The 26,103-nt window shown below is 35.9% G+C and overlaps 2 protein-coding genes across 2 annotated transcripts in view; both read right to left on the reverse strand.

Annotated features, from left to right (window-relative positions):
- Positions 1 to 26,103, reverse strand: part of LOC140137340 (uncharacterized) — a 50,785-nt gene that overhangs the window by 20,774 nt on the left and 3,908 nt on the right. Inside the window, exons 2-3 of the mRNA XM_072158982.1 lie at positions 22,827 to 22,909; positions 12,180 to 12,429 (exon numbers count right to left, since the gene is read on the reverse strand). Coding sequence (XP_072015083.1) covers positions 12,180 to 12,429; positions 22,827 to 22,909 — 333 coding nt within the window. The remainder of the gene's footprint in view (positions 1 to 12,179; positions 12,430 to 22,826; positions 22,910 to 26,103) is intronic.
- Positions 1,182 to 4,600, reverse strand: LOC140138485 (uncharacterized). Its single transcript, XM_072160369.1, has 3 exons — positions 4,499 to 4,600; positions 2,665 to 2,832; positions 1,182 to 1,325 (listed from the first exon to the last, which is right to left on the reverse strand). Exons 1-3 carry the CDS (start codon positions 4,592 to 4,594, stop codon positions 1,212 to 1,214), a joined length of 378 nt encoding a protein of 125 aa, XP_072016470.1. The 5' UTR covers positions 4,595 to 4,600; the 3' UTR covers positions 1,182 to 1,211.

Below are 26,103 nucleotides of genomic sequence, written 5' to 3' on the forward strand. Positions count from 1 at the left end.
TGACAGCACTCCTAAATGGTTTGAGCAGTGTGATTTGTAGCACTCCTGGATATTTTAAAAGACAAGGTGTGTTGGCAAGAAAATAACAGAGTATGCCTCATCATCATGTATCTTACATTTGATATTTCAAAAGTTCAGATATAAAAAAACTATATATCCATTTTCCTTAATTTGCGATATAGGCATGTATGTACACATGATCCACCAGTGGAGCTTCTGTGACCCTACGCAGAACTTCCGATAGTGGATTATCTGCGCACGGTGGACGCAAGGAATCCACAGTCGGATTTTCTGCGCATGTGCGCTGAAAATCCCCTCCGTATATAGTTCTGGTGGAGTAATTCTGCGCACGGTCGCAGGGAATCCACTGATGGATTTTTGGCGCATGTGCGCTGAAAATCCCCTCCGTATATAGTTCGGTGGAGTAATTCTGCGCACGTTCGCAGAGAATCCACGGACGGATTTTCGGCGCACGTTTTAATCATCTCATGAATTGTTATGATTTAATATTATTAAATGGTAGAAAGTATTAAAATATTATTTAGGGCCTATATGTTTAGAGTCAGTTCTGCGCATCAAGTTTCATGTTTAAAAACCATGTTTAAAAAAACAACTTAGAAAGTAAGAAATATTATATATATTCTTAGAGTCAGAACGGTTACCACAACACACAAATCATGATGCGGCTCTCCATGCGGCACATATTAACAAAAGTGACAGCTCCTCTCCACTCCCCAAATTTAGTCAAAATTATACTTTAGGTAAAATTCCAATTTCCAGGGCTTTCAAGGCCTTGAAAAGGAGTTTTCAAATTCAAGGACTTTCATGGACCGCAGGAGCCTGTACAAAAGTGAACACATTTGGCTGATTCCATTTAAGCATGTTAAGTTGGGATATATTGGCCGGCGGCCGCATCACATACTGACGTATTCGACATTTTAAACATTTTTGAGAAAATTGGTATATTAGTTTGTTATGTTCTACTCTATATATATGCACCAAAAACCATGCCTCAAAGTAGCTTAATTAGTACGATATTAATTAATTAATTTATGTTGTATTTGAAATGTGTATCGCATAACGATGTATTTGCCGATCACCTATACTGTGCAAGCCCAGTATGTCGTATTTGTAATTTGAGGAATTTGACGTATTTGCGCAACGTATTTGTGTGACTTTGTCATTGCACAGTAAAATTGCTTGTTTCTATATCACTTGAATCCTTGATTGTAGTATGGTGTACTTGGTTGGTTTTCATATGGCGTATTGGACTGGTAGATGTGGTTGGACTCAGTGTTAAGATTTGGTTGGTGTCCATACTGCACCTAAATGGTAGCGGAAAAGACGAAAAAATACAAGGAAATTATTAGAAGTTATATTATTGGTGGATATAAAGGGATGCGAACAAAGGTTTTAAGTAAAAGATTCAGCAAGGAAATATAACAATTTCCTTGTATTTTTCAGCAAGTAAACACCACCTCCCTACAAACAGCAGACCCTGATAAACAGATAGTTGTTGTGAGCATCGCATACACGGATGAATTCAACATTGTCAGAATAATACAGAGGGATGCAGCAGGGAAGTTTGATAAAATAAGGGAAGGGTGACTGACGTCACGATTACCCAGGCACTCTCTCTCTAATATTATTCATGAGTTGCAATACCGGTATGTATAGAAAAACATTGATTTGTTAAAATGTTCCAGATTCCCAATTACTAAATACAAGTATAGTACTTTACAAACTATTCTTTGGAAAACCACTCACTGTTGTTGAAGTTTTAAGTATTATGACATCATCTTTATTGTATTTAAAAATTGATCAAACATGCCTTAAACTCTTTTAATATCAATAATTGCTCAAAAGTATCCAAAATTATGTTTTTTTTAATGTATCAGAAATTGTTTAGAGATCCCTTACAGCAAATTCGAGGAATGTATGGAACAGGGATGTAAGTAAGCCTGAAGAAAAAACCTGAAAATCGGGGGGAAAGCGCGTAAATTCGGGCTAAAAAGCCCCAGAACGGGCTGAAAATTAAATCCCTGATGGAATAAAGAAATGGCACTTTTTCTAAGGAAAGAGTATTGTTTCCAAAAATAGAGAAAAAGTTTTAAAAAAAAACCTCTTGTGCTATTCAAGTTGTACAGTGGCGTGACCTGGGGTCCCGATATTGCCCTTACAAACTCTCACCGTCCTGGGATGCAGACACAAAATGATTGCTATCCATAAGTATTGCAGTAATCATGACAATATCTAAAACCACTATCCTCTGATCAGCTCGTAATAGGCGGGACTCATAACATCGTGGATTGATAACAGAATGGGGTACACACAGCTAGGCGCAGCACCTACATGAACTGTGTTTTGCGTGAATGACGTGCGCTTTTGTGAATTTACGTGTGCGTAAGTTGGAACTTTATTGACTCGCGCAGTAACAAAAACCAAATAATTCCCGCCTATTAAGAGCTGATCATAGTATAGGATCCACAACATGCGCATCTATCATGGCACATTCATTGAATGACCTTTAAAAATTTGGGTACAAAAACTCATACTCTGTACTTGAGGTCAAATTTTGCACTATGATTGTTTAATTGAGGTTATTGGACTATGCCATTGGGATCGAGGCCATTGTGGTCCATAGTGAACAGGTAACTAACTTACTGTGTGTTGGACAGCAGCTGGTCCACAGCAACAATCACAACAACAAGACCAGCAACACTTACAGCAGTAAGCACCTTTACAGCAGGTGGCAGCAGATGCTATGGATATGAAAAACTCTACAAACCCAGCTGAGCCAGCGATGATAAAAAAGAACCAAGGCCAGATGGTCTGTAGGAAATAGAGAAACAAATGTTTACAGGCAAAAAGAACCATTTGAAGTAATTTCAACTAACAAACAGAACAAAATGGAATCGATGTCCTCTGTACATGCAACTACTTCTTGCATTCACTGAGATAACTATGTGCATGGCATTTGCCTACAGATTGACAAGATCCTGTAGGTGAAGCCCGGAGGTGAAGCCCATATACTGGGGTACTCAAGTTTGCTTTTGGTAGGGACGTGCCGCTGAGATTTTGAAAGTGGACCCATAAATATACCAATTTTTCAAGAAATTTGGACCCATTGATATACCCAAAGTCGAAATTTTCGGCCGAATTTAACCAAAATTGCCTTAATTTTTACGAATTTTCCCAAAATTTTGGGAAAATTTAGAAAATTTTGGCTAGATTAAGGAAAAATTTGGCTGTAAAAAAAAAAAAAATTGAGAAAATTTTGAAAAAAGGACCCATTCATATACCAAAATAGGCTTTGAAAAAGGGGTCATTGATATACCAGAAGGCCGTAAAATGCTACCCATGTTTATGCACGTCCCGTATGGTCATTTGTACTGAGTACCCCCGCCCCATATAGCTGGAGTTATTTGCATATTTCAATCAAATATCTTCAATGTCTTCTCCCTGATATCTTACATAACACAATATGATATATGACATAATGAGACATCATTATTCAAGATGTTGTGTTTATTATTACCGTATTCGTTCCAATAAGTGCCCATGCCCCAATGAGCGCCCACCCTGGGTATTTTCAATTTGTTTAAGGGTACCTATGTGAAATAGCTGGGAGATTCAAAGTCCTGTGTAAACTTGTAATACATTTTCTGTATCAGAAAAGTAACTAGAACGTCTCAGGACCCTTTAATAGCGTACATTGTCTCTAATAAACGCCCCTTACAAAAAAAATAGGCAAACAATGTAAAAAATAAGCGCCCACCCAAAATGACTTTGTTAAGCGCCCTGGGCGCTTATTGGAATGAATACGGTATTAATTATTATTATTTGTGGCGCTCTACGAAGCACATAGCACCATAAACAAGAAAAACAAGAATCATAGCAAAAACAACACTAATACCAGTGAAAAAGGAAATAAGCCAAATCTAGCCTGATGAAAAAAAAGGTGGGGTTTTAGGCATTTTTTTAATACAGACACAGACATTGATTCCATGATAGCTATCAGAAGCCCATTCAGGGGCGTAGCCAGGGGACTGCCATCGCAGAAAATTTTTTTGGATAAAATGGGGACAGCAAAGAGTAAAGTGTCCTTATCATGACTAAAAATGGGACAAAAAATTGACAAATGGGGATGAAAATGTGGCTTTGTGAGCCGTTGCCCCTCGCACTAAAATTCTGGCTATGCTACTGATGAGCCCATGCTCACGTGGTGCAGAAATAGCCAAATGTAAAGTTCACAGTTCTCTTTCTAGAGTTTGTCCACTCTGTAGTACAAAGTGACAACGCGCGTGTATACAGCGCGTAGTGCTGCAATTATGTGTGCCTTCAAAGTCGGCACAATGTGTGCATCCGGGTCTGTACTTTGTACTTCAGAGTAGACTGACTGTAGATAGTGGAATGGTGAGCCGGGGTCCAATCAAAGGAAGAGCAAAGTCTGTGCCTGCTGCCGCCAGAAACCTCATCTTATTTGCAAAATACATACCCCATTGTAGCCTGAGCGATTAACTTGACTGAATGCATATGCTTGTTGGCCAACATGAAATGGAGCCCCAGTTGCTGCAATGATTGACATGACCATGCACTTCACTATCTGATGAAAAAAAAAATTAAACTAATGCTATTTGATTCAAAATATGGTATAGTATACAGATCAACATTAATATATATTTATTTATTCTTTCTTTAGGCAGGGTAGCCCCTTCAATGCTAAAACACTGATTTCCAAAGGCTTATACACTATTCCCTAATTGGTGACTTGAAATAATTACATTTTTCTATATATAGCTTTCAATAACAGATAGGACATCAATCCATTCTGAAATGGAGGGGGGGGGGCAAATACTTTTGTAACAGTTGAGTTTGGTGTCTGAGGGGGACGTGCCTCACAAAGACTCACAAGACACTGGAGGTGTCTGAGGGAGATGTGCCCCCTGAGAAGTTGAATTGTTTAAAAAATGATGTCCCAATTGAAGCCATTATTTATATACATATTATAATCAAACATGTGTTTGTGACTTTATGATTAAAATTGTCAAAATGGGGGGGGGCAATTGATATTGAATCACCCCCATCTAAAAACGACATAGGACCTTTGTAACATTCAAGCATAAAGACCCAAATTATTGTTCGATTTCAGACGATAAATGCCTGATACATTTTTGGTGTCAGTTTGTTACAAATCAATATGGTGGAGTCAGGTCTCTTTGGGTTTTATCTTTGGCAAAAACATAATTTACTACATGAAGAAAAACCTTTTTCCAAATGTGTAATTTATTGTTGTTGTTTTCCATATGTATTTTGTCATGTTTTTTTTGGAGCAAAAGTGCTGTGTTATTTGTAGAGCGCTATAGAAATGTGCTTTAATAATAATAATAATCAACTTACAGCACGGGTTTGGCGAGTGGGAGAATTCATCCCAAAGACACCAGCAGTAATGTATACCTGAAATTAGCAAAACCAAAGTAGGTCAATGTTGAATGGAGTGATATAATTAACCTTAGTAATAGTATCTTATTCCAAAGACAGAATGACCCAAAATTGCCACCATTATTTTTGAACATGCTATAAACAAATATGTTTACATTTTGAAGTAAAGAGTAACAAATATCCTGCCAAATGTAACCCTTTTATAGGCTCCTTGAAGGCAGATATTAAAAACCATCTCCGCTTTACGGCAAAAAGTCTCAAAGCTTGTTTTTCATATTCTGAAGTTGTGATAGGTAGCCATCAGTGTGAACAGCAAAGAGGAAATAGATTTGATTGGTTTTTTACCTATTCTTATATTATTATAAAATAGGTTCAATTTTCCAAATATTTAATTTTACAGTATGCATCTGCTTCTGTAAAAGAAAGCAGCATATCTGATATGTGCACCTCATCTTCCACTTATACCAAAGTGTTTATTTTGATCTGAAAAGCAAAATAAACGCTAAACTTTGGACCACATTTGTGTACATATCACCATATCACATCTGCCTAAAACTGTGTTATTATTTGGTGCATAATTTTCAGTGGCGGTGCCAGGAATTTTTTTGGGAGGAAGCATTTCAGTGAATTTCAGGGGGGGCAAAAACAACAACAACAAATTTTGCACAAAAATGCTGTAAAATGTGAAATTTTTGTAATTTTGACATCCCCCCTCCCCCGTGGCTGATAATTTTTCTTATTAATATGGGGGACCTCAGATATATCATGTATGTATCACAGTATATTGTGGGCTTGCTCCTGGGTCGTATAAACAGGCAACCTGTCTTGAAAATTGAGCATTATCACACTTCGAAAATGTTAAGTATTTTATTCAAGGTGGGTTTTTTTGTTTGTTTTGGAGGGTTTTTTTTTTTGGGGGGGGCAGGGGGGCTTTCCCTTGGAACATGATTGCCTCCCCAGCCCCACTATCTGGAGTCCCACTATTTTCTGATACTTGATACCCCAATTAATGCCTTATGCTGCCACTGCTCAAAATACTTCATCGTAAATGCTAAATTTTACACAGATCTTATCTATGCGGTGACTTTACTACATGTACTATGCTTCATTCCAAATTGCAGCCGAAATGCTGTAGAATCACATCGACAAGCATATATGTGACATGATCAAGGGGAATGAGTCACATGTCGACCCTGGTTGAAAATGAGTTTTACATACATGTTTCTTAAGAGGACATTTAGAGCTTTCAGAAACTGAAAACCCCATGTTGATACAACTTTTTTTGCGAAATTACATCAATTTATCAATCGCAGAAAACAATATAAAACAAAAGAATTTAAACACTTCCTTTGCCAATATCTCAAAATCAATATTAGCGACATCCGACTCATTTCCCTTGATCGTGTCACATATGCTTCTGAATGAGTTTTCCCCCTATTAATATATACAAAATATACCTTGAGAAAAATACTCACCCCTCCCCACCATAATGAGTTGTGAACAGCCAAGCCCAATTCATTCCAGAAGATGAAAATCGTAACGAGTCCACACAGCACAGATATAACACCCAGGCAGACTTGAATGATTCCAAGGATCCGGCCAATCTTGTTCCGATATCTGCCATTATTTTGATCTTCAACATCGCACTGAACATGGACATGACCAACACCAACTTGTGCTGGGTCCGTAGTAGTTACAATCACTGCTTCTTGATGATGTGACATTGTAAAGTATTTTTAGTCAAAAAGCTACAAATAAAATATGGGGTCTCAAGCTCAACACACTGAACATTCAGGAGCATGACTGGTTTCAGACACTTACTGGCGTTCAGTATTAACAGCAATGCTACTATATTAGCTTTAATTCAGAAGATGGAAATGAACTGTAATGATATGACATTTGTTAGTACTGCCTAAAATGCTTGGAAACTGTGACGTGAGGACAACAATCCATGAGTCACTAGAATTTGATATAAATATTGGAATGGTAAACACAGAGTCCATTATTATTGGTAATCTCTTGGCAAGTTTCCATAGTATAGGATGTGACAACGTCACAATACTAAGTGTTTGTTTTGGAGCATAGACCAATTTGAGGGCTTAGAATCAGAACAGGGTGTGTGTAAAATTGATGATTTAAGATTATCGAAAAAAAAATTGTAGGCCTATATGTTTCGAATAAATTTGTACTCCTGTCATACTCTATTAATGATTTCAAAATGCATTGAATTTGTATCCATTTTGAAATCATTAATAGAGTATGGCATGAGTGCAAATTTATTCAAAAATAGTCCAGTCCAGGGACACTCTCCAAGACCAGAAAAAAAAACCAAAGTGTTGAAATTTGAGTATAGTCCCACCCCCCAATTTTGAAAAATGTTCACCCAAAAACGGGGTGGGACTATACTCAGGTCAGTACGGTAATCTGACAAGGAATGTGAATTTAGGGGGCGGGATAAACTTGCCAGTTTACAAAACATTACAATTTTTTTGCATATTTTTAAATATGCAAAGAAATTGTATGTCAAATGACCCTGTGACATGATGCAGACAATTAAAAATAAAACCTTTTTGTTCACGCCAGTGAACATTGAAACCATTTGCACCCACATCTCATATGCACAGTTTATCCCTTACACACCATGTGTCTTGAATAGCTATTGTAACCCACCAACCCTGTGGTTAAGAGACTAGGAAATAATTCCTCCTCGTTTGTATGCCTTTATCTAATCCTGCTCCCCATGCCAAGGACAATTTAGCACAATTAATCTTCAGTGAGACTGCTCAGAGTAGGAAATTTTTAGCCTTTTTAGCCTTTGCGCTGGGTTTTGACATACATATTGGTCACAGCGTTGCAGAAAATATTCGTGCTGTCTATATACTCGGGAAATTACAGAGGCGATAGTGTTCATGAAAATTTGTAATTATTACTTCATTTTGATATCTAATCAGTGCTATAAAGTAATTTTAGGCAGCAATGTGTTTGTATTAAAAGAAATAATAAAACCTGTTGTTGTAGAACTAGAATTACTTGTATGCAAATCCGAAAGTTGCAACAGATTATTTTCATTTCTTTGTTTGTTAAGCATGATTGCCAGTTTTTACGTAACGTTGGGCGCAAGGTACCACTAGGGTGTAAACAGATTAATTTACCGTGCCCACTGATAGTCGGTCACCGAATCAACAATTCACACACCGGATTTATTTGTCAACCTCACAGTCTATTTATTTATGTCAACATGTCCTTTTTTGAGATCACATGCAAACATTGAACATCTCATTTACATAATAATGAACTCATGTCTGTGAGCCCATTTTAATGGCCATTATCTTATTTACATAATGGTTTTGGATTCAATGTTTAATTGGCCTAGTCCTCTAAATATTTTACCGTAAAGTCCTATGGTGGAGGGCTTTTTTGTTGTGTAGTCCTACAAAGGTGGGGTGACTAAAAAGTAGCCTGCTGGTACATTGTATGTTTTACCATACAGTCCTATGGTGTAGGGTTTTTTATTTTTTTATTTTGTTGTCCTAATTTGATTGCTCTCCTTGGTCTCTTCGTCATTTAGATAACTTCCAACACCAACCTTCCTGTATAGGAAACTATTCAACAAAATAATTTGAGATGTTACCAACATGCAGTGTTCCTGAAACACATTAGGCGATTTGCTTCCAAATAATACTTCTTTTAAAAAGGAATGGGGTGTCGAATGGGAAATAGCATCTAATGGGCTGATACAGGGTGTATCAAAATAATTGGTACCCATCAGTTTTCAGTGATTATGGACAAGACTGCAATCCCAAAATGTAACATAAGATCGACCTAATCTACTGATTAATGTCATAAGAGGTCATCAAACCATACATTCTGGTTGTTTTTAGTAGATCCAATGTTGCAATTGGAAGAAGTAGAACGGGGGTTTCAATGAACATCAAAGCAGTATACCAATCTTTTGATACAGTCTATACAGTGGACATTTTGATGTAAGTTTGTTTCCTGTAGGTGGCTTAAAAACCTAATTTATGCAAAATGAGGTTTTGTGAAAATTAATTTCCAGAGTCAAGATGCAAGTATCATTTATGGCTCAAATCACTCTTGTATTGTTAAATCTGTGCAGAGTAGGTTATTATCTGTGGGTTAGTATAATAATACTGAAAGTTAGACCAAAGAGTAGGCCTACTATACACCTGATCCGTGAACTTTGTCTTTTTAAAGACAAATTCTTGTTGACAAATTGAGTATGCAATTAGTGTGTATACACGGTTTCAGACCTATATCTTTCTCTTTATAAGAAAGGTACAGTCTCCATAGAATGAAATTTATTTAAAGGGCAGCTTTTGGGTTCAAATTTAGACCCCCTCTCTAATTTAAATGGCTGCCACCAAAAATATGTAAGAGCTACGAACCTCAAACTCACGGCCTGAAAAAAAAGAAGATGAAGATTTTTGAAAAATGAGACTGTAAATGGCGCGATTTGGTGCATACTTTTTGACACTTTTTTGGCGACTTGAAAGCGTTCAGAAACTTGTTGTTTATGCATGTAATGTGTATACGTGTAATGTGTTTATTATCATCCTACTGCGTTTGAGTGGACATTCTGTAAATATGTCGATCATCAAAGCCCGCATCAAAGCTAATAAATATCAGATGTAAAACACTTCTGATCATGGTGTGTGCATGTGTCAGTTATTTTAGGTTCTTAATAGTTACCTTGACAAAATACGATTATGAATATTTCAAATCAGTCTGATATTAAATACTTTATAAAAATCCATCATTATCCATGCCCATTGCAATTGATGTAAACAAACAGAATATTTACGTGAGCCAGTTGAGTAGGCTAGCAATTAGCGAGCACATGGCCTGGTAGCAATCGCGGGCGCGGTGGCCCCCGTTTTTTCATCGTGAATAGTTTTGCAGTACATACATTGGAGCAAAGAGAGGATTGGCACCGTACATGGTTCGCGATGATAAAAATAGAAACAAATAAACTTGTACAGTACTTTCTGTGTGAGCTACCGCTATTATTGTGTTGTCTGTAGGTAGCACACGTTTGTTGACAAACCGTTCAAACCCTGCTATTTAGATAGGAAACCCCAACCGTTGGGGTTTCCTATCTAAATAGCAGGGTGAATGTTTATGTTTTTGGGACATCCCTATGACGTAGTCGGGGATTCCCTATGCAATTTTAGACATCGTATTATCTGATTTAGTTATTTTCATCTGCTTAGATCTCGGTAGACTAACGGTTTAGGAGCCATTTTAGATTTCTGTTGATTTTGGTTTTATCTCAATCAGATCCACTATTGTAACACTTGCATTGCGTTGCGTGAATTCAGTGTTATCAAAAGAAGATTCATATCAACCCGCCTAATTTATGTCATCATCCCGCCCAATTTACGTCAAACCGTTACATTTTTAATAATCAGCAATCGGTAAAAAAAAATATCGGCACACTAGGCTGCACATTGGGCGCAATACGTGAGGTACTAGCAGCACCGCTCGCGCTAGTTTGTTTACGGAAAGTTTGACTGCATTGCAGTGATTGCGCATGCATCGTGCTTGTACAGATGTCGTACAGTACTTTCTGTGTGAGCTACCGCTATATTGTGTTGATGGTGGATAACCTTGTGAGTGACGGGACGGATTTGGGGAGCGACTGTCGGGCATATAAACTGGGCGTCCAGTGCTACACTACAGTGGTTAAAAAAGGGTATATTTAAAGAAATATTTAGACAACTTTTCCTTGATTTTTTTTCCATTTTTTTTTTTTTTCCCATAGCTCTTGTTTCCCGCGAGATGTACGAATTTCCCGGCAAGGAGCTTCCCATATTGCCCACTTTTTCCCGCTGTGCTCAAACTTGCAGGTTTAAAGGTGCAACATTTGACTAAATAAAATATAAAGCAAATCAGAAGGGGTCAGGTGGAAGACCTCCTTGATTTGGTATGGATAGACAATTTTCCAGTTCATTAGCAACATGTAAACATATCAGAATTCCAGTCTAACCTCATACACTGGAACCAAGGATTAGCATACATTATTTTCTGACAGGGTGTTTACACTAATCAGAGAATATAGTTGACTTTAAAAAAAAAAGTGAATTCGATTGTTTGATCGTAGGTACGAATCAACTCTGGGTGATCCCGGTCATTTTGTACAAAACCCCGCAAAGTTAATACAAGAAAATGCAAAACTGCTTGGAAGTTCAAATTAAAAAAAAAATACCACCAAGGTGACTAAAGACAAAATGGATCCCACCAACCGATTTTTAAAAACTTTGCTCTATGCATTTATAACCGGCTATTTTTTTAATCAAAGTGGATTGAGTTAGACGTAAATAGCTGTACGCATGAAAAATCAGCTGCTTTTAGCAAAAAGAATTTATTTTTATGTTGTTTACTCTATGTGTTGCCTACATGTATTAATACTAGTGAGGGAACACAGTGGTCAGTTGCCAGTCATGACTTTGAATTCAACAAATGTTGCTCCGGTCATCATTTGAAGTTGACTTCTGAAGTCGAGTTCAAAACGCAGCGACCCTGTGGTAAAACAGGATATCTTTTTGATAACAAAATACCAAAATAATGTTGTATTTTCTGGAATCAGGAGGAACTCAAGATTGCTATCAAAACTCTCCAATAGTTGAGATTTCTCCATTTCATCATTAGGCAAAATTTATTTTTCCAAAAAACGATTCATGTTGCTTGATAACATTACAAACAATAATGACAATTACCTGCATTTGCTGCTGTTCCTCTAAATATTTGATTTTCTTCAATGTTGCATCAAGTTGTTCCTTTTTAGCCGATTCACTTTCTAATGGTGAAATAGCACCACACCGTCCAAAGCTACCATAACTGTCACTGGAACTACACCTCCGACTGTCATCATCATCGTCAATGTCGTCAACATCATCATCTTCATCTGATATATCCATGTCACTCAACTGACGTTCTTCTTCATCACTCTTTCTCCCTGGCTTGGATCTAGTTATACAGAATGATACAAAATTACTAATTAATAGTAAAAAAAAAGTAAACACGTCCATAGTACATATAGATACTTTGCTTGGTCATTTATGTAAAATGTCTGAAAAATCCAACATACTCAATTTTGATTGCAACACCACACACCAACATCGCCTGGCTAATAATTATTTGGTGCAGCAGAGACATTAAAATGAATACACGGGATCGATACACATGAATTGCTATGCACGATTTTGATATCAGACGAAAATCTTCGGATACTGGGTTAGAAAATGATGAATATCTCCCGTAAATGAATTTTTCTCAAGAAACCAGATGTGGTCTCATACACTTGAAAATATGTGTTGAACAGATATTATAGTCGTTAGCATGCGCTTTGAAAATTGGCTGTGCGCTTTGAACTCAAAATTTGACCAAAACTCTCAATTTTATATTGCGTTGGTCATGTATGGACTACAGCGCGCAGCAGGCTATAGCGGCACTCACTCAAGAGGAGACAGTATAACCATTGACCGCAATGTCGTATACAAGCTTGCTCACACAGCGAGAAATCAATTACCCGTCTATTGTCAGTAGCCTTAGTCAGGTCACTTCGCTAATAATATGCATCTCATAAGGTCCGAATAAAATGGCCATGGGTGGCTGTGGATTCAACCTACCATGGCGATTTCTACTATGAAGATATCGGGGCGATGTCACTGTGCACCATAATCTCAAATTGTGAAATTGGAGGCCAACACAAACCTGTGAAACAGCATATAAATTCAATCCTCTTAATACACACCTATGACGTCACGCTATTGTTTTACCGCTCCATTATTTTCCATGAATGGAGCGATGATTACAATAACACGCCATTCGTAAATGCCTTTTCTTTTTCTGAGACCAAATACTTTTCAGGAAAGAGTACTGGCATTTACGAATGTAGTGTTAATAACAATTGCACTTTCGAAAAGCAAGTATTTGCGAAAAGTGCAGTATTGTTATCATCACTTCATTCATGCAAAACAATATGATACGAAAAACAACAAGACAATGATTTTCATTAATACAATAAATTAAGGAAGCGGATAGCAACATTTGCATAGTATTGTTATGGGACCTGAAAGCACATCAAATTGCATGCTGTATATATAAGGAATGTCCTTATGATATCAAATAATTTTGATTTTGTGAAATTCGCGAAAACAACAATTAGACAATGATTTTCATTAATACAATAAATTAAGGAAGCGGATAGCAACATTTGCATAGTATTGTTATGGGACCTGAAAGCACATCGAATTGCATGCTGTATATAAGGAATGTCCTTCTGATATCAAATAATTTTGATTTTGTGAAATTCGCGATACTAGTAATACACATCCTTGAAGTTAACTTTATGAATCTAATGACATTTAATTAAACTGTATGTAGCTGGGATGAAAAGCCGACCATCAATTGAAAATTTTGCATATTGAACATAAACATTTTTCCAAAAAGACCTACATTTTGTTTAGTGTTTTGAGCTATTATCTTCAATAATGAAGGTCAAAATTTTAATATGATGGACGTATGCTGTTCACCCAAACTTCATACTCTTTAAGTGCATATCGTTAGATTTATACAATTACTTTGAGGACTTTTAAATTTCAAAACTATAAATTTTTAATAATTTGCCATAAAATGTGTATTATATCGCGAATTTAAAAAAAAATCTAAATTAAGGACATTCCTCATATTCAAATTGCAATTCGATGTGTCTGGTGTGCTCTCAGGTCCCACAAAAAATACGTGAAAACGTCGCTATCCGAGCCCTTAAACATAAATTTACAATGCAATCTGTGAAAAGTAGGGCAAGATCATAACGGGCAGGTAAAATTGTTGGCTAAGTTGTACTTATTATGCAAGAGATGTTTTTGCCTGCACTTTGGAAAATGCTTATTTTAGGCTTCATTTATTAGACCCGTATACTTTTAATTATTTGGACCTTTCTTTCCACGCTCAATTTAGGTAAAAAAGGGAAGTTAAACATGTTACTGCTTTTATAACATTTTTTCTTCTTTATATTTTTATACTACGTTTTCAGTGGCTTACTCCCTATTCCAGAAAAATACAGAACTAGTTTTTTTGAATAAAAATAATATTGTCATGTTTTGCCAAATGAAACATAGCTCAATCCTAATCCTGTAGCTAGTCCTAACTGGCAATAAGAGTCAAATTTCAATATTTGGTCAATTTGAGGTAAAATTGTCCCAAAAAATTGCATGTTTTCTTACAATTGTAGTGACAAAATTGTAAGACTTGGCACAAGTCTAAGCATTCAAAATCTTGAGTATAGGCTAAGGGTTAGCTCATAATTTTAATATCACATGTCATTTTTGCTAATTGGATATTAAAAAGATTGGAAAATGTGTTTTCCAAATATTAGAATGCATAAACTTGAAATAAGTCTTTGTTCAAGTCTTTGGGCCTGACTGTCACAGAATACGAAAAAGGTCGAAAAACACCCTAAAAACACATGTTTTTGGCCCTTATTTCCAAAAATTGACCAAATATTAAAATTTGACCTTCATTGCCAGTTAGGACTATAACCTAAAGGATTAGGATATTAAGCCATGTTTCATTTGGCAAAACTGGATAATACATTTTTAATCCAAAAAATTAGTTCTGTATTTTTCTGGAATATAAATAATAATAATAATAATAAAACAGCATTTATATAGCGCATTGTGAATCTCAGATTCCTCAATGCGCTTTACAGATTTAAAACTACCAAACTTAATACCGTATACAATATATGATTTTAACTTAAGAATTATACAAACAATACTATTACTATGCATAAAAATAGCAGACCAGCTGCAAGCAAACAACTTTAGAACATGCAGAATGGCAAGAGTAACAGTAACACCAGTGAGAGGCCCACCGACAAAATCCCCAAGGGGGGACTGTCGGTGCACCTCACACTGACATCATCAATACATCAATATACAGCAAGATAATAAAAATTACACTAATAATCTCATAAATGCAAAGGTACACAACCATCTCCATCCAAAGATGGAGATGCCAGTGTAGAGTGTAGAATGTAGAATGGGGAGTAGGTCCTACGTAGGCCTATAATTTGTTATTTGGGCAACTATTGCTACATTCTGTATCAATGCATTTAGGCCTATGAATCTGTTTATTTTTTAATTGTTTGCTTTGGGCATGTTTAATAATGATAAAAGCCACAGTAGGTCTATTTTCTGTATAATTTTATTTGGCTTTCATTACAAGCTGTATATTGTTTCATCTGGCGGTATTTTGGCATGCTTGAATATCGATCAGCATGATCAGTAGGCCTATCCGATAATTAATTTTATAATGTTACGGATAATCCATGGGGCTGGAAGTTGAGGTCGGAGCTTTTATTTCGCGTCGAAGTTTTTTTCTTTTTTTATGTGGGGGGGGGGTGTTGTTGGCGGTGGTGTGTTTTTTTGCCCTCGAAGTACAGGGACATGAAGGTCCCTCTAAACACTAACAATGTTTAAAATTTAAACATGGCATTTAAGAAATCTTTTATATCGTTAGTGTTTATAACACTTTGATGTGTGTAAGTGTAAACTTTAGAGTGCGATTATTTGAAAAGGGAATGAAAGTGTTAGGTTTTATTTTGGATTTGTATTATTTATTTATTTATTGCATCATATTTACCCAGGGTGGCCCGATCAGCTAAAATGCTGTTCTTACACGGGCCCTGCATAACATTAAAAAACATACAGATACATGAGTATTATAATAAAGCATAAACATATAAATCACAATTTAAATAGACCAATTTTCAAGTACTTAAACTAATACAATGTTAAGAACAAATCATTACAAAGTATGCCTAGTACTAATATTGGAAACTCAACATGGCACAAAATTATAAGCAAATATATTGCACAAATCCGAATCAAAAGCAAACTCATATTGAACTCATATATTCTCCTATCACCCTCAAATATCCACCACTGCACTACTCCCCGCGCAACATTATCGTCCTCATATCCCCACTACCGTACAAACACATACACATCCCACACTATTTCACCCCTTGTCGTAAAAACTCAAACCCTATACACTCACCCCCCACACCCCCCCCCACACACACACCCACATAATTATATACAAACATAAAATGAAGATACTGTTTAACATGATATACATGTAAAATATTAAATATTTTATGTTCATCAAAAAGTACATAATAAACTACATGGAAATATACCATTTGATCATAAATTGTACATGCGCTTAAAACATTGAATACTTGGTGACTTTCTGATGTCAAGATTAATTTTGTTCCATACTTGAACACCACTATAGGAAAATGAGGACTTGAAGTAATCAGTATCATTGCCATTGGAACATGGTGGTAGCGCCAGCAGATCAGATCTTGCTTGTCTCGTATTAACACAATGTCTATCTGAAATATAATTGAATTTTGAAGAGAGATATGATGGAGCCAAACCATTTAGAGATTTATACATCAGTAAAGCCTTAAAATAGTTACAACGGTCTTGAAGTGACTTCCATCCTAACATTGGAAACATAATATCAGATGAAGTTAGATAATTAACACTTAATATAATTCTGGCACAACGTTTTTGTAATACACTGAGTTTATGGACATCCTCGTTATATCTACCAAACCATACAGCACTGCAGTAGTCAAACTGGGGCTGAATCAATGACTTATACAGAATATTTAAAATATTGGCATCAAGAAATGTGCTAAGACGCCTTAAAAGAGCTATCTTACAGAAAACTTTCTGTGTAACACCATTTACTTGTTTGTGCCACAGCAACTCATCATCAATTATCACACCCAAACATTTAGCCTTATTTACCCTGTCAAGTTTACAACCATTTACCATAACTGAAAACGAATCATCATGAACATTGCGTAATTTTGAACTACTGCCCAATAGCATAACATTTGTTTTGTCAGTATTGAGGAAAAGCATGTTATTACGAAGCCACTTAGTAATTTCTTCCATATCATCGGTAAGCTTCTTGGATATTACATTAACATCACTTCCACTAACATATAGTGTGGTATCATCAGCGTACATTGAGATCTTTCCATGTTTAATTACCATTGGCATATCATTAATAAAAATAAGAAACAACAGTGGCCCAAGGATACTGCCTTGTGGAACTCCCGTTTTCACGGGAAGTGCATCAGAAACAATACCATTAAATAAAACTCTTTGCATTCTTCCAGTCAGATATGACCTAAACCATTTTATAGTGTTACTAGATGCCCCAATATCACACAATTTATTAATCAAGATAGCATGGTTTACAGTATCGAATGCCTTACGTAAGTCGATAAAGGCCACGCCGGTCATTTTACCTGAATTAATATTTGAGAGCCAGTCGTCCACCATGTCTATAAGAGCGGTATCAGTAGAATGCCCTGGCGAAAACCTGACTGGTGCTCATTTAAAATGCCATGCTGTGTTACATAAGAATATACATGATTAAGCACTGCCCTTTCAATTATCTTACTTACCACAGGCAGAATTGAAATAGGCCTGTAATTATTAGTGTCGTCGAGATTACCACCTTTATGCAAGGGTGTAACCTTAGCCTCTTTCCATGCAGTTGGAAAAATACCCTTTGACAAGGATAAGTTTAAAATGTATGTCAAGCTGTCTACAATAGCAGGACAAGCTAATTTGAGCACTCTACAACTTAAATCATCAAGACCAGTGGCCTTATTAGCACTCATTGCACGAATTTCCTTGTCAACAAACTCAGGAGTTATGAGAGGTAAATCAAGGAGAGGGCTAACTTTACTCAACTTTACACTTTCACCCTTAACATTACCAGTACAATTAATATTACAACTGCCAATTAACTTTGTTGCAACATTTGCAAAATGTTTGTTAAGGCCATTTGAAATATCATCGTCAGATGTTAAAACATTACCATCATAAACAATGGATGATGGATTTGAAGATTTCTTAGATGGAAGGACCTTTTAAGAGATTGCCATAGTTTACTGGAGTTTTTACTATTTTGACTGATTAAGTTCTTGTAATACTCACTCTTAGAAGATCTTATCATACATGTTACATCATTACGTGCTCTTTTATATGCCTCCCAGTCAAAAACATTATTTGTACGAACTGCCGAGCGGTGAAGAGAATCTCTTTGTAACATTTTCTTCTTAATCTCTCCACTTAACCAAGGAGCTGGGGAGGTCTTAACACGCTTACTTTTCTTTGGTAAATGGCGGTTTATTACATCAAAGAACATGGTGTCCCAATTTTTCAATGCAACATCAACATCATCTTAATTAGCAATATTACACCATGGTATTTTATGGAGATCATTCACAAACGTTTGTTCATTAAAATCTTTAAAACAGCGATAATCAACTGTCTTATGGCCACCCTTGATAGGCCTTGCATTTGAATCGCATAGATCATAAAGTGATCACTTATGGCAGTTTGTATAACACCGCTTTCTCCGTACAATTCACATTTCGATGTAAAAAATAAATCAATAATTGTTTTACTAGTAGGCGTCACTCGAGTTGGAACAGTAATGAACTGTTGTAGTTGGAACATATCACAAACAAATTTTTAATCTTTGGTTTGTTTACTACTATCAATACCAATTGAAAAATCACAATTAAAATCACCAAGTAATACAAGTTCTTTCTTCTCAACAGACGCATTTGATAACATAGTTGACAGCTTGTTAGGAAAAACATTATTTTTGCCATCTGGATTATACACTGCACAAATAAATATTGAACTCATGTGTGGAGGGGTAACTTCTACCCAAATACATTCAACTGTATTATCACATAAATCATCCGTCTTTTACAATTAAATCTATCATTGATAAAAACAGCGACACCTCCTCCGCCTCTGTTGCGATCACATCTCAAAATATTGTACCCATCTAACTTCAATTCATCATCATTGATTGTATGATCACATATAGTTTCATTGACGCAGATTACATCAAAAGTATTACCACATAAATATCTGAACTCGTCAATTTTACCAATAAGACTATGGACATTAATATGCGCAAATTTTATACCCTTGGTTTTTAAATGGGGAACTTTGCCATCCTGAAGTTGCAAGTAGTCTGCATGGTTTGAAACAAAATCAGTCTTATCAGTGACATTTTCATCTTCATTTACATGAGTACACGGTGGTTCAGTGCTGGGTAAAACAACATTATTATGATCAACATTATTACCAGCAACAGTATTATCAACAGCATTATTATGATCTACATGATTATCAACAACATTATTATCAACAATATGGTTATCAACAACATAATTATCAACAACATTGCTATGATCAACTTCATCATTAACAACACTATTATCAACATCATTATTATGATCAACATGATCATCAACAACATTATTACGATTAACATGATTATCAACAACATAATTATCAACAACATCATTATTAATAGCATGATTATCATCAACATGATTATGAACAACATAATTATCATCAACATCATTTTCATCAACATTATTATCATCAACAAGCTTATCACCAACATGATTATCAACAACATTATTATTATCAACATGATTATTATCAACATGATTATCAACAACTTTATTATAAAAAACATTATTATCAACAACACTATTATCAGTAACATGATTATCAACAACATTATTATCACAACATCCATAGCAACATTATTATTAACAACATTATTATCATCAACAACATTATTATCATTAATGCATTCATTTACTTGCATATAAGCATGATAAGAGTCATAGGCACGAGCGAATTGATCATTAGATGAAATAATTTCATCAGAACTAGAAAGCAACTTTTCTGCTCGCTTATCATGGCCATTAACTCAGTCCCAATTTGTATTTCTGCAATGACGAGACTTGTGACCGAGAACATTACAGTTGTGACATCTCACTCGTTCCCTGTGGTAACATGTTTTCTGATTGTGATTTGAAAGTCCACAGTTGTAACAACCGGAGTATTGCCGTTCGCGGTTACTGTCATGATTCCCACCCGAGTGAGAACGCGATTGTGGCGTTTCATTACGTAAATACCGACGCGTAGAGTTCTGGCCACGGGTTGTTACTTGGAACCTTTTGCGCCTGTCATTATTTGACGAAGAGAAGGAGTGCGAGGTAACGGACCTCGAATGATCTCTGTTTTTCTTAGGGTCATTCTTCTTGTTCTTTCTGGTGATAGTTGACCATTTCTCTTTGGCTATAGTGAGTCCTGGGATAGACTCAGCGAATGTTTGTGAGAGAGTCTCAAAACCACGCTGGTTGAGATGTAGGCCATCAATCAGCTACATGTACGATGTATCTGCAGAACCATCTCTATATGTCATCTTCAAACCGGCGTCTATAAAGCCACAATCCAAGCGTGTTGAGAGTTCCTTCAGATTATCGTTCAACTCTTGGATATCAGGGTTCAGCTCCAGCTTGTCACGGGGGCACACGGCGGAAATATGCACGATAGTTGTCGGCGCCTCAACCTGAATGAAAGTAACTGCAGCTTCTAGAGTTGACACAACATCGTTGACCGGTGATCTGCTGGACACATCATTAGTACCACAGTGGATAATGATATCACTGAAAGTGTTTAAGTCTTGGCGACAATTTAATTCCTTGAACACATCAAGAGCTTTAGCACCACTAATAGATTGAATTTTAGCATTCTCGAAAGTTTCTTTGTCAAAATCCCTCACCATCGAGTCGCCAATTATTAGCGTTTTGGAAGACTCATCATTCAGCGGAGGATCTTGACACTCTTGACCAATGTGTTCATTCTTGCTTTGAGATTCTTTTAGCTCAGATAGATTTTGACTCAGGTTTGCAACTTGCTGTTTCAGGCTGTTGTTTTCTTTGCATAATGTTTCTTGTTTCTTTTGCATTAATTTTTGCTCAGAGCGCATTAGATTTACTTGTCGTTGCAGATCACCAACTGAAGTTTGCAAAGTTTTCATTAGAGAATGAAAGTCCTTACACACCATACAGACCCACTTGGTTGACTTTGCGGGTAATTTTTTAAGAGCAAATGGAACAAGTGCATATAGGTTTGTCTGAATTATCAATACTACATTGTGGACTTGAGCAGTGATCAGTTTGGATGGGGGTAGCCGACCCATTTTTAGGGGAGTCATTACGGATGTCTGAAGCCTGAGAGGTGATGGAGGCAACATATTTGGCAAGACCATTTTCTTCAGTGTTTTTGTTTACATTTTGTTTATTAGTAGCGGGAATTTTGCCGTGTCTAATATCGTCACATGCATCGCATAAGAGTTCATCACACTGTCTGATGCTCACTTCTTTCCCTTTATTCTGTTTACAGTCGTAGCAACTTCGGTATTTAATAGGCATGTTTGGAACTTGTGCTTTTACAAAGATCACAGTGAAAGGTGTTTATCACACTTCTTGTAATAGGAGAATCGAGTCAATGATATAGATTGAAGTCAATGATGCAAAAACACAAAGTCACAAATTGATGTTACATAAACAAGAATCGATCAATCAATCGGAATTAAAGTCCGAGGATTTTGATGAGCATTATGGTGTGTTTATATGCACAGTACAGTATCAATATAAGACCAGGTTCTACGAACGTAAAACTTCCAAATTTATCAACGCACAAAAGAAATATCAGCAAATTTTTCAGCGATGAAATCCAGAAGTACTCACATATAACAGATTAAATCACATCAAGTCTGTAAAAGTTCATACATATGTCAAAAAGTAGATTTCTTGATCTTTTTCCTCGGAGCAAAGCAGAAAGTCGTGTTGATGATCGTGAGGGCGCTATCTGCTATTGTAAGGGGGACTGGAAGTTGAAGTCGGTGCTTTTATTTCGCGGCGAGGGCGGCGAAGGTTTTTTTTTTTTGCCCTGAAAATTCCCGTTAAAATCATTAGGTAAGCTTAAAAGTCACGCAAAAATGACGAACTATGACCTTTTGACACTGACTTTTGGTTCACTTCCGGGTTCGGATGCAGATTTTCGCCATTTATTGCTGCTATTATTGACCATGTGAGCAACTTGGTAAGCTTACTACACAAGATAGCATGGAAATATCGGAATTTTTGAAACATCTTGGTTGAAAAAAGTGGTGGGGGCGTTTATTTGAGGGGGGGGGCGACTATTTGACGAAATACGGTAAATCAACAACCCTGCAGTGAATTCAGCATTAGAAGTTTTCCTTTTCAGATAGATCAAAAGGTAGTTGATACTACTGCATTTGGTTTCTTCCATAAAATAGTTCAAGCAACAAAAAGTACTCCACAATGGCTATAAATATAAGAAATAATCTTGTCAATTTGAAAAAAAGAAATAAGACAAACTCTGTGCATTTTATAATAAGTTTACTTTATTACTTACCCTGTTGTACTAAGACCAAACCAAGCTGCCATCTTGTCAAAAGCATCCAAATTGTCTGAAACCTTTCCATTATCCATGACCTCCTAGAAAACAATTCAAGCAAAATATTCTTGGATTAAATAAAGAAATTTCTTGGTTGGCGTATACACATGACCGAACCTAAAAAAAAAAAAAAGGAAGAAAGAAAGAAAGAAAAAAAAAAACACACACAAAGAGGCCGACTCACACCTGCTTCTTACTTTTCCAAAAAAATATATATTTTGTCCTCGACCCAAATTTATTTTTTTAAAGAAAACAGGAATAAGATATTTCAATTTTTAGTATTTTTTTGAAATCCACTTATACTGATATGATGCATATTGTGTGAATTTCTTTGCATTTTTATACTGTGCACAATTTTTTTGGCGGATTCTTAATTGTGACTTTCTTTTGAGGAGGAGAATATCCTTTATACAGAATCAGAGTTCTAGAAATAAGTCAGTAAAAACAAAAAACAATGAAAACACGACCGGCTGACCACAATTTAATTGCTTTGCCATGTTACACATTTTTTTTTTCCAGTTGGCAATTGCCATTAGCTTGTTTTGGGGTCTTAAAGGAGGATTTTGTGATCCTAGCATATTCTTTTTATGACATTTATCAGTAGATATTCACAAAAAACCTTATTCCCAAAATTTCAGTTGATTCCGATTTTGCGTTTGCGAGTTATGCATGGTTAATTGGTTATGTGTATTACACTTCTCCATAGATAGGCCAGTGTGGTTAAATTTGTTCTGGTATACCACAACGAAATTCAAATCTGAAGATATTTTTGCTAAACGAATTAATCTGCATAAAATCTTTGGTACATAAACAATGTAGCCAAGGTTTCAGTGGTATAAAAATCTTAACTTTTTTTGAAAAAAGTGGGGGGATGATGCTGTGGATCACGAAATGCCCTTTTAATTAGTGGTTAATGACTATATGATTTTGTTGTTCTTTATATATGACAAATAATTATTACTTTATTTTTTTACAGAACAGTTGTGACAGACAAAACTGAACCTGCAAGGCTGCAAGTGTCATCCGTTCATGCTGCATGTAGATAGTGAATTCTGATGTGGTGCATTTTACTGCACATTACATTTTTGTTTTTGAAGGTAGCTAATTTTTGGCAAATATATCATACTATTTGTCATAGAAAACATTTTCTCTTGTGACAAATCTTATTTTCATTGAGCCAAAATTGCATTCTCACCTGCTACATAAATTGCCTCTTTCATTCACTCTTTCATTCACTCTTTCATTTACACTTTCATTCATAAAACCATGCTAAAATGGTCATGCTAAAACCAAAGCTACAACATCTCAATGACAATTCAATATTTTGTAGAAATTGTTGTTCATAATCAAAATGTGAGTATTGTGCTTGTTCCCACACTCCTTGACCCTGTTATATGATTTAGCTAGGATCTAAATTAAATTAAGAAAATTAACTCCAGTGAGTGGACTGGATGATTTACATCTTTGGATTAAAAGTGGACATTTTCTTGCTATATTTTTTTTTTTTTAGCTTTTCATGTTCCAAGCTGCTACATGTACCATGAAAATAACAACACATGATAGGAAACTTTAGCTTTGAATTCAATGAATAGTGAATCTAAAAACTTGCTAACAGTTTAAAATTGACAGAGTACGAAATTTAACATTTTTTTTACTTTTATGGTAACACTACTAGTACTTTTATACACTAGTGTAAACCACTTTTATTGTAAATATGTACCTAATTGATTTTTTTCTGTAGAATATGATGTCTGAAAAATATATTCCATCATTTCCATGCATGTATTGATTGTTATCATGAGTTCTTATGAGTTTAAATTGTATTTTCTTCAATTATTGAATACACAGCTGATGATCTATAAAATGGTTGATAAAAACTTTGCCTTTTTGAAAGCTCAAACTGATGTCTGTACACAGAAATTTACTAGGCCTATTGTCAGGAATGTGACCATTTGGTGGTCACTTTAAAATAATAGGTCATTGATCTTTCCCATGTAAATCTGCCTTGTATGTAAGAGACCAGGAATGGGCTGAATAATAATTGGTATCATGATTCCATTACATGTACATTATTTTCAAAATACAATCCCTGCTTTAGGGTTGTGCAATAATTAGGTGTAAATAAATAAAATAAATAAAATAAATACCCCGGGTAGTGAATTATAGGGGGGGCAAAGATTTTTGGCAGGTCGAAAGTGGGCGTGGGGGTCAAGCGTTTCTTGGCAGGTCGAAAGGGGGGAAGCGATTTTTGTCACAGATACTTGGGCACAGATTCTATATTTATAGGGGTGGTGCAATAATTATGTGTACTGGACTGTAACTTACAACGGTAACCTAGACTCGCTTGCCAGTCCTATATACGCCGTACCTATGTATATTGAGGACTGGCTTACGCCATTTTGGATGTCAATGGGAAATACACACTTAGGGGTGGTGCAATAATTATGTGTACCCGGGGTGAATTCTCAAAATGGTCTGCCAAAATTGCTTGCCCCCCCTTTGGCCGTGCCAAAAACCTTTGCCCCCCCTTCGATGTGCCAAAAACCTTTGCCCCCCCTTTTGACGTGCCAAAAATCTTTGCCCCCCTTACACATGCAAGATTTTGGGGAACCCAATTTAAAACCTTAAATTGTCTTAACATATATAATGCGAGCGCAGCGAGTAGGAAATTTTGCATATATTTGAACGTGTTTGTAACGTTTTCCTACGTCTTTTTAGGACGTAATATAGAAACGGTGCCCAAAATATCTGTGCCAAAAATTGCTTGCCCCCCTTTCGACCTGCCAAAAATCGCTTGACCCCCCTTTCAACCTGCCAAAAATGCTTGCCCCCCCTTTTGGCCTGATTTACATCTTTGGATTAAAAGTGGACATTTTCTTGCTATATTTATTTTTTTTAGCTTTTCATGTTCCAAGCTGCTACATGTACCATGAAAATAACAACACATGATAGGAAACTTTAGCTTTGAATTCAATGAATAGTGAATCTAAAAACTTGCTAACAGTTTAAAATTGACAGAGTACTGAAATTTAACATTTTTTTACTTTTATGGTAACACTACTAGTACTTTTATACACTAGTGTAAACCACTTTTATTGTAAATATGTACCTAATTGATTTTTTTTCTGTAGAATATGATGTCTGAAAAATATATTCCATCATTTCCATGCATGTATTGATTGTTATCATGAGTTCTTATGAGTTTAAATTGTATTTTCTTCAATTATTGAATACA

The sequence above is a fragment of the Amphiura filiformis genome, chromosome 17 (genome assembly GCF_039555335.1).
Source record: "Amphiura filiformis chromosome 17, Afil_fr2py, whole genome shotgun sequence".
In the NCBI taxonomy this organism is placed as follows: domain Eukaryota; kingdom Metazoa; phylum Echinodermata; class Ophiuroidea; order Amphilepidida; family Amphiuridae; genus Amphiura; species Amphiura filiformis.

Excerpts from the sequence above, each read along its gene's own strand:
- LOC140138485 (XM_072160369.1), bottom strand. The coding sequence starts at position 4,594 with ATGGTCATGTCAATCATTGCAGCAACTGGGGCTCCATTTCATGTTGGC. Across the intron at positions 2,833-4,498 it reads ATCGCTCAGGCTACAATGGG|ACCATCTGGCCTTGGTTCTT; the intron begins GTATGTATTTTG and ends TATTTCCTACAG. Across the intron at positions 1,326-2,664 it reads CAGCTGCTGTCCAACACACA|GTGCAGTATGGACACCAACC; the intron begins GTAAGTTAGTTA and ends GCTACCATTTAG.